Here is a 13,286-nt window from a genome sequence, read left to right on the forward strand (position 1 = left end):
TTAGATCCATCTGAAGAAGATGCCGCGAGAGACGAATAGCCGGAGAAAAACAATTGATGCATTTACATGTCGGATCAGAAGACAGATGGATATGAAGCAAAATAGCCTGAACTCATCGATGGGAAATAAACATATACTGTAACTATATATTTAGGTGTCTTTCCTTTGACGTGTTCTTGATGACTCCTCCTCACACATATGATCATGCATCATGCTTACGTAGCAGCAGGCTGCTCAATGGGCCATGTGAAGGCAGACATAATGAAATTAACTGTTAATGGGCTCGTTGGAACAGATGAAATGAGACTATATATGCTTTCTAATCCTTTCTAGATGAAAAAAAATCCAATTAATGTGTTGACCTTGTTTCATAAATATGGCCTTGTAGGCTGCAGGATCCTGTGCAGGGTAAACACTAGCTCCAGACTCTTTGCAACACAGTTAGTTTTGTTATGCTCAAGCATTAACAAAAGCAAAATTTAAACTTTTTAGAGCATTATATCAATCAGTGTAAAAGTGTTTTAGAAGTTGGGGCAGACTACACATAAAATGAGATTACTCTTGATGCAATTGCATTCTGGCATTGAATCTGTGTTGCGACTCTGTTGGCAATATCATACAGTGAATAATCATTTGAGCGCCTGCCACGCCAAGCGGCTTCCAAAAAAACCACAGGGCCTCTCCTGTTTCCTCAAGCTATTGTGCACTTGAGCAGGATGACCTTGTATGCTTTATGTATTAACCACCCTGAGTGCCAACATGTATTAAGAGGAAAATGTTATACTTTGCCTTGCATTTCAGTTCTACTGCTAATCTGCTTTTCAACTTGTGTCCCACTTTTTTGGAGTTAAAAGAAAATGCTGAAGATGAAAAAGACTTTTCTATAATGTATCGAAAAAGTGATTAGAAAAGACACTCGATGAAAAGCATTACATAAAAAATGTATAAGCAAAAGAGAAAGATGAAAATTTGCATTTCATCGGCTCAAGATACCAACAGAAAAACACTTTTTGAATGTGGAAGTTGTGTTTGCAAACTATTTTAAATGTACAACATGTAGAATTCATGACAAGGTTTACATTCAAATATCTAAATTAATTATTTACATACTGTGCCTTTAACATTTTTGATTTTCTATATCTTAAAAAAGATACTCAAACAGTGCAAAATAAATAAATTCCGTAAAAGTATTATGATGTAAAAAATAAGCATAATTCAGTGAAATGTGTCGAGGCAAACACAGTATAAATAACAGAGTAAAATGTTTTTTCTGCACACAGACGGATATTATTTTTTTATCCCTCCCTTCCAGTATTTTTCATTACTGCACGAAATTAAGGAGAAAAAAATACAAGCCTCTAGCAAATATGTGCATACTTCTTGTTGGCAATAATGAGAGCTTTCATAGGGCTTTATGTCACTCTTGTTTCTTCTTTGAACTTATAGATTTCCTCAGGCTTTGGGCTTCTTTGTACTAAGCGATATCTCCATATGTCAGGGTCTTAGCTGCTCTATAGGAAGCTGACTGAGTTTGCATGTTTCTTGTTCCCCTTGAGGATGTGAGGACGTTTCTGGACGAGTTGCACATTGTTAAGAGCAAGCCCTTGAGTCAAGATGCAGTTGGCATAAGAAGGGTTTTTTAAGCGGCATTTAGCCTCAGACTCGCTGATTTTATTTCATAATCTCTTCAATCTATACAGTATGTGATGCATGGTTAAAATATTGTTAAAGGACTGATTTGCCACCCTGTTCTTATTCTGTTTTTTTATCTTTTAAAATCTGAGTTTGAAGTGTATATTTTGCCTGAGGATATGCTTTAGACCAGTTTTGTAAATGATTACCGAGTTTTATCCTTTAATCATCATTTTCTGTCTACAGCAGATCAATTCAGTTGACATTTTGATACTTTCACTCCCTGCGAACCTAAATTTCCCTAAGCTCAATTACTTCACATGTCAGTCAGTGTAGAGAGTTTGTTCCAAGCTTCTATCTTTGCCTCTACTTCCTTGAAAATACTTGAAAAGGGGGAGAGAACAGGGAACAGAGAGAACGGAGGAGATCACCCTGTGCAAATGTCAAAACAAGGCAGAGAATATAAAGTGTTTCACACAGAAAAGCTATATGCAAATTACGCTTGTGTGTCTTCGCAGTCTCCTGTGCATATCTGTGTCTTGGTTTACATGCGTCTGTGTTTCTAACTGTGCAAGGTTGTGCAACTCCCTGTCAAATGGAGGGGGGTGGGTGTGAAGGGTGGGTGCACGACGCACACAGACCGAGCAAATGCTGCGTCTCCCTCAGGATGCTGCAGATGTAGAGCGTATGCGTGCACTAAGGAGTGTGTGCTGCTACAGTGTGTCATTTTGTAAACTAGAAAGACATGTCGCCTGGCGGAAATCCCATTAGGATTGACTGTCAGCATTCAGCAGTGTTGACATGATATGCATGTTATTCTAATTTTGGAGTCAAAAAGCAGATAATCACGGCGGTATTTCTCAAGAGAATTAGCTTTTTTTAAAACGCCACATTGATTTTACATTCTGTCCTCCGATGCTGTCTCGTAATTATTTCTACTTTTCCCTTTGTTGTTCTCTCTGCTCAACAGGAGCGAGATTTGATGCCAGGGGAGTTGGATGGTAAGACGTTATCTTTTTCTTTGACTAAATCGCAAAAAAAAAATATGATAAACAAAAAGTGGATTGCACAGCTTCATCAATAGCATTGATATTTGTTCTCATTAAGCTTGCTCCTCTTCATGATTCATGTTAGACATTGATGTTTTCTCAGACTGCATTCAAATGTTGTTTGCCAATGACTCACCGCTATAAAATCAATTAAACTGCACCACTTGCTGCTCCTATGAGCTGGCTTTGGTTCTCTCTGCTGGATTAAACAAACTTTGTTCAAAGTGTTACTATCAGTATCTGTGCACACTGTGTATGTTTATGTGTTTGACTCTTGGGGGAAAATATTGTACCCTACTTAACGGTTTGCTGGGATTTCTGTAATTTGTCTGTGTGTCTTGTCAGAGCTGCAGGAGGCCTTTAAGGAATTTGACTACGACGCGGATGGTTTCATCCATTACAAAGACATCGCAGACTGCATGAGGACCATGGGCTACATGCCTACAGAGATGGAGCTGATCGAGATCATCCAGCAAATCAAGATGAGATGTGTGTATTTATCCATCTGGTTATGTGTTTGTGTGTATAGTTCCTTTTCTTCCCCCTGTGGTTGAAACATGTGCATGATTGATGGGACTTTCTGAAGTGAGGTGTGAATGTTTGAGTAATCGGTCGATGTGGTTTGCACAAATGTGTGCTATATGTGCACAGGTCCATGAGGAACTGTTGTTTGTCTTTGAATCTGAGGACATTGGAGGCATTTTAGCAAACTGATTAATGGCCCACATGCTGCAGGTGCAGGAGTGTATGAGAGTGAGTCTGCGTCTAGAACTGTGTGTTTAGTTCAGATCCAACTTTCCTCCCTCCGCATGCAGAGGCGTTTGTCTTTGCCGTCTTCTCTGAATGAGCGTGTATAGATCTGTGTGTGGTCAGTGTTTACAGTTTAAGGTGTATCATCTTTGCATTGATTTCTGGACTTCTGCCATTAAGCCTGGAGAAGCAGTTCCTGTTGAACTTACTGAGTGTCAGAGCAAGGCCAGAAAAACCTGATAAAACCTTTGTAAATGTTTGCCAAGACATTAACCTTTAATGGCCACACAGCAGGATTTGTACACCTGGAGAATGCTATTTTCTATAAAATCCTAATAAATGAAAAAAACACAGGTTTACATCAATCAAGCTGCATAAAAACAACAACACAAATGATGCCAGAATTCACCAACACTGCCTCACAACTATGTTTTAGATGTTTAAATGTCCATTATATTTAAAAAAGACAAAATTATTATTAAAAGAACTGCTAGAAGCAAACAGTGGCTCATCAGTGGTTGCCATATTGAAAGTGCTATTTCAACCTAACCTTCAATCAGTCTAGAAAGAGCTAAGAAAGGCCTTAACCTCCTGGCAACGGCTACAATGCCTCCACCTGTCACTCAACTCACCAAGGCTCCTAATGATGAAAATGCACAAGTAACTCTTAGGCTTAATACAACCACAACAGACAGCTTTAACTAAATCTAAACCTGCAAAGTGTGAACAGATACAGATATTAGCTTTTGATATCATACTTGTTTTTTTGAACCAGGCTGTAAACATCTTTTCTGCTGTCAAAATAGGCATTTTAACTTGTGACCTAATGTCGATTCATGACTGGCTTTTACGGCAAGCCTCAAGTGGACAGTCAAGGTACTGAAGGGGTTTTGTTTGCACTTCTGCATTGGCTTCATTCTCATCACCCTAGAGGGTATCGCTTGTGTGCACCTTCCGTTCCCATTCCACCTGTCATGCATGCGACATGTATCCTACAGCACAACTCTGCTGATGTTAAGACCTGAAGCTAAGCTTGTTGTCAGCAGTTGTCAATCAATCAATCAAAGACAAGCACATCCAGCCACATGAGAACAAAAGAAGCATTTGTAATAATCAACCCAAGACATTAATTTTCTCCCTTTCCTAAGATATCTGTCTGCAAAAGAGACAACTAGGCCTAATTGAAAATATATATTCAGCTTGACAAATAAAGGAATATTCCACTTAGATATTTTCTTATTCATCTCTAAGGATTCTATAGCCATAGATACCATTTTTTGTTTTAGACACATTTTTTTAGAGAGATCAATTGCTGCTGAACATCTTTTAAACAAATAATAACAAAATTAGAGGCTATTTAAATTCATCAGGGCTACAATGATGGTCATAAAAACATGCCAGCACGTTTCAGCCATACAGCAGGCCTTCATCAGGGCAGGTGAGGGCTGCCCTGATGAAGACCCCTAAGTTTGATCCCTGCACCTCAAGAGCACCAGATGAAATACTTGTTTTCAAAAGTTCTCAAAACATTTTTCAACACCCATGAAAAAATGTAAGTAGTTGTATTTTTTAGGTCTTCCTGCTCAGTGACCACAGATGTAAATGAGCTTTAAAGTTAACTCTGGCCCAACTCCAAATCAAAGTCCTCACAAAACTATCAATGGATTTACAGAATGCTTTAGCTGAGAGCAAAAAGGCTTCAGCACTAACCTACTTGAGGTAATAATAATAATAATAATAATAACTTTATTTATATAGCACCTTTTAAAAACACATGTTTACAAAGTGCTTTGACAAACAGCAAGAACAAAGCAAACACAGAAGAACATTAACAACAGTAAGAATATAACAGATGCAAAATACTAAGAATAATTAAATACAATTCAACAGAAAAGAACCCAAAGTGCACGATACACAACCAGACATATAAGACATCATAAGAACCCAGGCAACACAAGAACCCAACAACACGAGCTGATGGTAATGTATTATTAGGCTACATATGGAAACAGCATACTTCCAACATAATATCAACATAATTCCTGCTTGCTAGAAACACGTTCAGCTCACAAAAGTAAACTTACAGTAATGCAGTTCGTTCAGACGTCCTCTTTTTCATAGGCCTCCTCGTCGGCCTCATTAAAACCCATCTGAATGTCTCCGCGACGTTACCTTCCTTATTCAACATCTTCCACTCTCACTCGTCGTGTCTGTCTTACCGTGTCGAACAAAATATAAAACTCGGTCCATGAACATTATAATTATCGTGAATTTTACAGTATTCATCCGAAACTGCGAGAGTAACTCTTATTTCAGTTGTCCGGCTTTACAGCCAAAGGTGAAAAGCCAACAGTCGTCGTCATCCAGGTCGATTTGACGTCATTACGTAAACTGAAATATGTTTTTAAAAAGAAGGCATTGGATATGTCTCCATATATTTATATAAAATGTTTTATTTTAAAAACGTATTTGTAAAACTTAGGTAACAGGAAATGGTGATTAAAGATCAAAGTAATTTATTTTACTCATTTATTTTTCTCTGTTTTAGTATTGTAGGCTATTTCTTTTATCTACAGCCCTCCTTATGTGTGTGGTCCAAGAAAAGGATCAAATCAAAGTCAGTTTACACAGAAATTACATAGCATTATGCCCCCAGGAAAGTGGAACAAAATATTGTACAGATCATGTTGAATACAGTGAGGAAGTGTTTCTCAGCAGTATTCTTCTGGGAGCAGGGTGCATCTGCCTTCTGTCCTACCTGCTCATTAATTAGATTCACCTGGAGTCCCAGATGGGGATAATTTCCTGATGAGATGGTGAGAAGGACAACAACATGGAACTTGAAAACCCGGAATGAGAGAGAGGCACTGCTGAATTGACCTCATAAACATGCTGTAAATATTCGGATCTCACACCAAAAATAAAACAACATTTGTACAGATCGTCCAAAAGTACCAAATAGTCACAAAATGACTAAATTCATTGCAAATTATCCAATAACATTTCAACCAAAGAAATGGCTTCTCATATATGAATTGAGCTTTTAAAACAAAAGCTGGGACAAGCTAATACACATTATGTAATGCTGGTTTTGAACCTCTTAATTTTCAGGACAGTCTGCCCCTGAAATCTTCCTGAGTTGGTCATACACACGTCTCTCAAAGTGAGAGGGCGGGTCAGATGGCAATATTACATTTTCCTGAATACTTCCTGCTGCATTCATGCATCAGCTCACCTCAACTTCTTCTGGAAACTCTACCTCTGAGTTGGCAGGAAAATGTTGAATCATATCAAGGTGGATAATTTGGCTGTTTGTGTTCACACATGCAGTCCACCCTGCAGATTTCAGGAATATTTCCATGTGTTTTGTGCCTGTGTAAAGTGTTAGAATTATTCAGAACACAAGACATTTTGTAGGGAATATTAAATGTTATACTTTATGCTGTGTTTCATACTCTGTCCTATGCATAATTCATCTGTTCATTGATGTTTTAATTTGACCCGTAAGGTAGAATAGGCTTCAGACATTTACAGCTTAATCTCTGTAGGATAATCCCTACAGAGCCATTAATACCATGAAATTCAGTCTCTTTTTATATTACTGGCATTGCACTATCAATTAAAAAATAATAATAATCTCCTCAGACTTTTGGGAGAATTTCTCTACTCCATGATTATAGACTGACCCAGTTAAGGCATAGAAATTATTCAAGGCAATGACAGGAATCCCCCACAGACTGCAGCTCCACAAGGGTACAGCCAGTCATCCAAAAAATATACTGTACCTTCAGGGAAGTATGAAAGTTGTCAAACTCCTAAAATGAATGGTCTTTTCTGTCAGAATCCTGCAGCTGCTGTTGTAACTAAAACGTGACAGTTTGAACATAAGTTACATGAGCCAGCACCACTAACAGGGCTTTTCATACAAGCAGAGTTTCCTATGGTTTGATTTTAATCCTCCACATTGCAGAGTATCTGAGCACAGACTCGATTGTTTGAACCACAAAATGACCACATAGGTTTTTTATAGTCCCCTTTCACATCCACCAAGGCCCAGATAATGAAAACAGGCCGAGCGTATTTGTCCACATTATCAAATAAGCCTGTCTTTTGTTCGACTAATAACACGGGCCGCCCCGTTGTAGCGCTCTGTTTTGATAATTACCATGGGGATCAAACTAAAAAAGCTGGTTCTGAGTGGGTTTCAGGAAGCATTACCAGCGCTTATCTGTTGGCATTGTTACAGTCTCAATGCCCGGGGGACTTTCATAAAACTTCTCAAGCTTGGTATTAAGGCAGGAAAAGCCTTGTGCAATGCTACCACTCAAGTGCTGCATTTAAGTACCATTGAGATGGAAAGTACTTGAACAACTATTTCTCCTTTGACTATTCCTAAGGGAAAGTTAAGACACTTACTGAAATAGATTTACTTGCCAGTCTTTGTTACCTAAATGGAAGTATATATGTATACATTTGAATCGAGGTAAGCTCTGAAAATATTGGCCAAAACATCAATTCCAAATAAAACCTTTCGAGATGACACTGTGCAGAGTCCACTGTCGATAATTTGAACAAATATTTGAAACACGTTGTCTGCTGACTTTGTAGATGGTAAAAGTGTTTGCTTTCTTTTTTCAAATAATCACAGTCAAGGTCAGAGTGTAAAGCCAACTGTATGAAGAGAACTGGCTATGACACTTAGGAGCAATTCCGGGTTCAGTGTGTTGCCCAAGAAATCCTCGACATGTGGCTGCAGGAGCTCGGGGATCAAACCCCGACCTTCCAGATGAGAGACTCAAAAGAAACAATTAGCTGATGCACAATTGAGCAGTCAAGAGCTGGATATCGCTCCTAGGAGGTGGTGGAGACCAATACAGAGGGACAACGACAAGGAATTTGGGAATCAATACTTAAGTTGCCTTATTTCTGATATAAAATCTACTGATATGTTTCTGTGCCAGATCAGAATACTTCAAAAAAAAAAAGTGTGATGTTCTTGATTTAACTTCTTTCTTTAGACCTGCTTGTGTCAAAATCTGTTTCACAAATCCACTTACATATAAACATTGATTTTCAAGTCACAATAATATAATTACATTACTGAGCAGTGCATCAAAGTCACCATCCAAAAATGTCACCACTCAATTTTGATTTGATCTCACAATTATGTATCTACATGCAAGTCCACAGCTCACCACCTTCAGCAACGAAGGTCTTTCTAACTCTTATTCCAGTCAGGTATCAATCAATTACATCAACACCCAGGGGTCTTTCTGTCTTGTAGTCAGAGATGCACAGCCGACATAAATGCACATCTGCATTCTCATCTCTTCTTCTTCTGTGTGGGGAATGCTTTAAGCTGCACTCTTGTATGGTACGCTCAGCTAAAGACAGTACAAAATTTCAAAATAAAAGCAGAATCATTTTTATTTTTAAATGTGAATAATGGGATTTACTGCTATTAACTATTTAAATTTAGGGATTAATCTACACTAAAAATTATAATCATTTGACGGCCCTAGTAATGAACATATTAGCTATCCTGTGCATGTTTATGTGTCTGTATTTATGTGTGTGTGTTTGTGCAGGGGGTGGTCACGTAGACTTCGACGATTTCTGCCAGTTAATGGGGCCGAGGATGCTGGCTGAGACGGCTAACATGGTCGGGCTGAAGGAGCTCCGCTGTGCCTTCAAACAGGTAAGAGGTCCCCAGCTAGAAATTCTTAAGAAGTGTGACTTCAAGCAATTGAAAAGGGAGCCTAGTACTATGACAGTACTTTGAAGTGTGCACCAGGACCGCTCCCTGGAGAGTGCCAAGAGTGTATGGCTCTTACTTGTAAACAAGTCTGAGGAAATAGGGAGGGGGAATACTGGTTGAGAGTGCAGAAAAAAAGGATTCAAAGGCAGAGTGAAATATCTATTTTGATGGTGATTCAATGCGGACATCACAAAATTATTCTATATTTGTCTCGCTTGTTAATATGAGCAAATTGAGTAGTCTATTTAATTGTTTGTTGTGCCTCATCAGTCCAGAGGAAGTATCCAGGTATTGAGCTGCTCTCTCTGACATCGACACAGTGGCGGGTACACAAGTTCTGAATTGATCTGTCCCCAGAACAAAGCCTCAGTGTGATGTATTCTCTGACCAAGCAAAATTAATGAGATGATCAGGTTATTGAAAATCACAGCTTCACACACCTGGGTTCCTCTGTAAAGCACATCACAGCAATATATCTAAAGGTTGCTGCAAAACAGACACACTGATAACAGGCTCTTCATGAATACAACTACAACCTCAGTGCACAATATTCAGCTTGGATTAGGTTCTCTACGTTAGAGTTAACACGTGCACTCCGATGAATAAAAGGGGAAATTGAATTGAGTTTTTTACGGCATTTTAATGACAGTTAAGCAACATTTAAATCTTACATTTACAGCATGCAATGCTTTTAAATAGAAATGCACACAGTTGGGCAGCTCGAAATACAACACTGTTCGAAGCTATAAAGTTAATTGTGTCAATTAAATTACCCATCCTTAACTCGACTTGAGATTCACTATTACAGTGAGCTGTGTAACGACGTGTCTTTCTCCGACAACCTCCCCGTGAACCATCTAGTTCCTAGATTGTTTTTATGCAAATACAAAAATTAATCATTCTTTTGCATGAAAAGTCTTTAAAGTGAAAGCTTCTGTGTTCACTTATAAGAAGTGCTAAAGACTGTAGGTTGTACAGTCATCCTCCATTGTATGTTGAGTTTATTAATCATCCATGAGTCATTGTCAAGTCCTGAGTGATGATGTCATAGGTTAGAAATCCTTATTTTCTTATGTTGGAATTAATTTATGAAGAATGATGTCATTTAACTCCACGTCTTCTGCAACTCTAAAGGGGCTTCTCTCTGAACAAATAATGCATGTTATCTCAACCTTATAGTCACTTCTCAAGTCATCCTCACTTCAATTCTAACACCTCATGAGTCAGCAGGGCCCCATCTGCACTCTCAATCTGTTTTCTCAGACTTCAAGTGGCCTCATGCAGCCATGCTGTAGCTATAAGGTTTGAAACTTTAACAGCTGTGTTCAAATCATTTTGTATGGCATGATATCTCAGTCTCTGTACCTGTTTATATCCATGGACCCTGACTCCCTCATTTTTCTGTCTGTATTTCTCCAGTGCTCATTACATCACTCTGTATTCAGTCTCTCCTCATTACCCTCCTCATTAGCCCAGAAACATGTAACGTTTTCCCTTCCTTCTCTGATGTACCACATGCTCATGTCTCCACCTCCTTGCTCTCCACTAACTGCTCACATTGAAGTTTGACTGTGATGGCGATGGAAAGATCACGTTGGATGAGCTGAAAGAGGGCATGAAGACCCTCCTGGGGGAGAAGCTGAAGAAAGGTGAGCTTGAGGAAATCCTCGCCGACATTGACCTCAACAAAGATGGCAACATCGACTTTGATGGTGAGCATTCGGTGGTCTTTGGGGGATGAATGTGTAGGAAAGGGGGAGTTGATTCCTGACTCAAGGCAACGTGTGCAAACAAGAAATAAGACAATAAAATGAAGAGGGGGCAAGGACTGCTGCAGTTTTAAGAGTTTAAACCGAAAGAGATAATTCATTAAAATAATTACCCTAGAAGAGAAATTAGAGTAAACAGATACATTACAAATGTGATGATTATCTTTACAAAGGTTAACATACCAGGTACAGGTAACCAGTCCATCCTGAGTCTGAGTGAGTTTGTTGGGTTTTGTAAAAGCAGGCAGGTTGAAGGGGACTGGGGGAGAATACGAGTAAGGAATCAGGTGGGGAAAGGGGTGAAATAGAAAAGGAGAGATGGTTAAGTGAAGGTGGGTTGGTTGAAAGGGCCAATCCAATCTAATCAGAAGTGCATTAAGACAATCAATACACATGCCTGGACAGCTGTCACATGTCGCACAAGGGAACACACACACTGGTGGACGGCTCAAGGACTTTTGCAGAAATGTCATTACCACGTGTTACCTCCCAAGCCACACACACACACACACACACACACACACACACACACACACACACACACACACACACACACACACACACACACACACACACACACACACACACACACACACACACACACACACACACACACACACACACACACACACACACACGACAATGAGCAGGCACTATAAACACCCCATGCATGTAAGTGTCATTACAGGCTGCAGAGCAGGGAGGGTTTAGAGTTGTGATCCTGTTTATCTTGTCTCAGCGTTCTGATCAATTACAATTATTGGAAATATATGAACAGGCGTGTCAGTCTGTGGCGGAACCAATAAGCTGGTCTTTGTCATTATCATCAATTAGCCCCCAGGGCAAGGTTAGTGTGCATGTGTCTGGTTAAGCCACACGGGCAGAAAAGAAGCAAACCGCAGCAGAGAGAGGATATTTGTGAATATCCAGGTGACAGGTCAATCTCAGGTGTTAGGAAGACTCAGACCGAGCCGCTGTTCCGCTCGGTTTACTTCTTTTTATAGAAAATGGTTAAAGGAGTACCTCGGGAGATAATGTTAGTGGGTTAATCTGGAATTAAGCTTTAGTACTCACTCAGTCAATCAATAGATTCTCACCTACAATCAGACGCCTTTCAAAGCAAAGCGCTTCAGGAAGTCAATGGAACACATGATTGATTGGATGGATTTCGTGAAAGCTGCCACGAGCGATCAGGAGCTGGGTTTCATACACAGCGAACGTCAATAGCTGTCTTGATTGACAAGTGAATCTGCTGTAATGGATACAGCCAGCTGAAACAAGTGGTAATCAAGCTGATGAGTCTGGAAACTTGGCCACATTTGAGGGTTTGAATCTAGGACTTGATCTGATACCTTCCCAGAAAACCAATCAGCTCTCTTTTTTTGATTAAACGATAGGAATTGTTTCCTTCCTTGTTTGATGTATCAACCCAGTAGCTTCTTTTTTTTTTAATTAACTTGGCAATAATAGAACTGTGTTAGTTTCCAGTGTGTGTGTGTGTGTGTGCTGCCGATGACGCGGCGAGATCCAAAGCTGTCCTTTTATAATATTAGACTGTCATTAGTTGTTATCAGAGGATCTGCCGCTGTCTCTGTCTCCCTCTGCAGAGTTTGTTATGATGCTGTCTGCGCTGTGACCTCTGATGGTGCTGAAGACTGGAGCACACAACACGGCAGCTCATGAACACAGCGTTCTTCCTGCTGGTTATCAGCACTCTGTGTTGCAGGTGTCTAAATATAACATGAAGAGATCTGTTCATGTTTTCTAATGACAGTTGAGATGGGTTGAGTGTAAGTGCAGAGGGTGAGTTATAAAACAGAATATAGTGAATAACAATAATGCACCACTGTCGCCCCCTAGTGCTAAAGAATATATGTTTAAATGCTCTAGCTCTACAAATTGGAAGATTTATCAGCAAAGGTTTAAGAGGGGTTTATAATCTAAACTCATTTAGAGTTTAGATTATAAACATATATATATACAAGTTATATATAAACAATGAAAACACATCTCTTTGCCATAGTTGGAACATTTGTGGTTATTTTTGATTTTTGATTGGTAAATTAATTTTTTCTTGTACTAAATTCTTCTGACTGATTTAAAGTGGAAATAACATTTCAAAGTAAATCTATTAAACTCTTTTATAAATAAAGCAAGCTTTTTTTTTTACACTGATGTTGCCTATATTTAAATTTGTTCAGTTTTATACAGAGATATTTCATTTAATTTCATTTAAAACTAACACTTACACAATAAAGCGCCAGCATGCCATCACAGAAAAGCTGCATGTCTTCTTATTCATTTGTAAAATACTTGACGCTGAGGCTC

General features: G+C 39.1%; 2 protein-coding genes across 2 annotated transcripts in view; one reads left to right on the top strand and one right to left on the bottom strand.

The window, feature by feature from the left end:
- Window positions 1–5,751, bottom strand: part of doc2g (double C2-like domains, gamma) — an 80,472-nt gene extending 74,721 nt beyond the window's left edge. The window contains exon 1 of the mRNA XM_065958052.1: window positions 5,516–5,751. The gene's annotated coding sequence lies outside the window, so the exon portion shown is untranslated. The remainder of the gene's footprint in view (window positions 1–5,515) is intronic.
- cabp4 (calcium binding protein 4) overlaps window positions 1–13,282 on the top strand; it is a 28,615-nt gene extending 15,333 nt beyond the window's left edge. The window contains exons 5-9 of the mRNA XM_065958057.1: window positions 2,603–2,633; window positions 3,027–3,170; window positions 9,020–9,129; window positions 10,754–10,901; window positions 12,566–13,282. Coding sequence (XP_065814129.1) covers window positions 2,603–2,633; window positions 3,027–3,170; window positions 9,020–9,129; window positions 10,754–10,901; window positions 12,566–12,594 — 462 coding nt within the window. The 3' untranslated portion in view covers window positions 12,595–13,282. The remainder of the gene's footprint in view (window positions 1–2,602; window positions 2,634–3,026; window positions 3,171–9,019; window positions 9,130–10,753; window positions 10,902–12,565) is intronic.
- The last annotated feature ends 4 nt before the right edge of the window (window positions 13,283–13,286 follow it).

This window comes from Labrus bergylta, chromosome 1 (assembly GCF_963930695.1).
Source record: "Labrus bergylta chromosome 1, fLabBer1.1, whole genome shotgun sequence".
In the NCBI taxonomy this organism is placed as follows: Eukaryota; Metazoa; Chordata; class Actinopteri; order Labriformes; family Labridae; genus Labrus; species Labrus bergylta.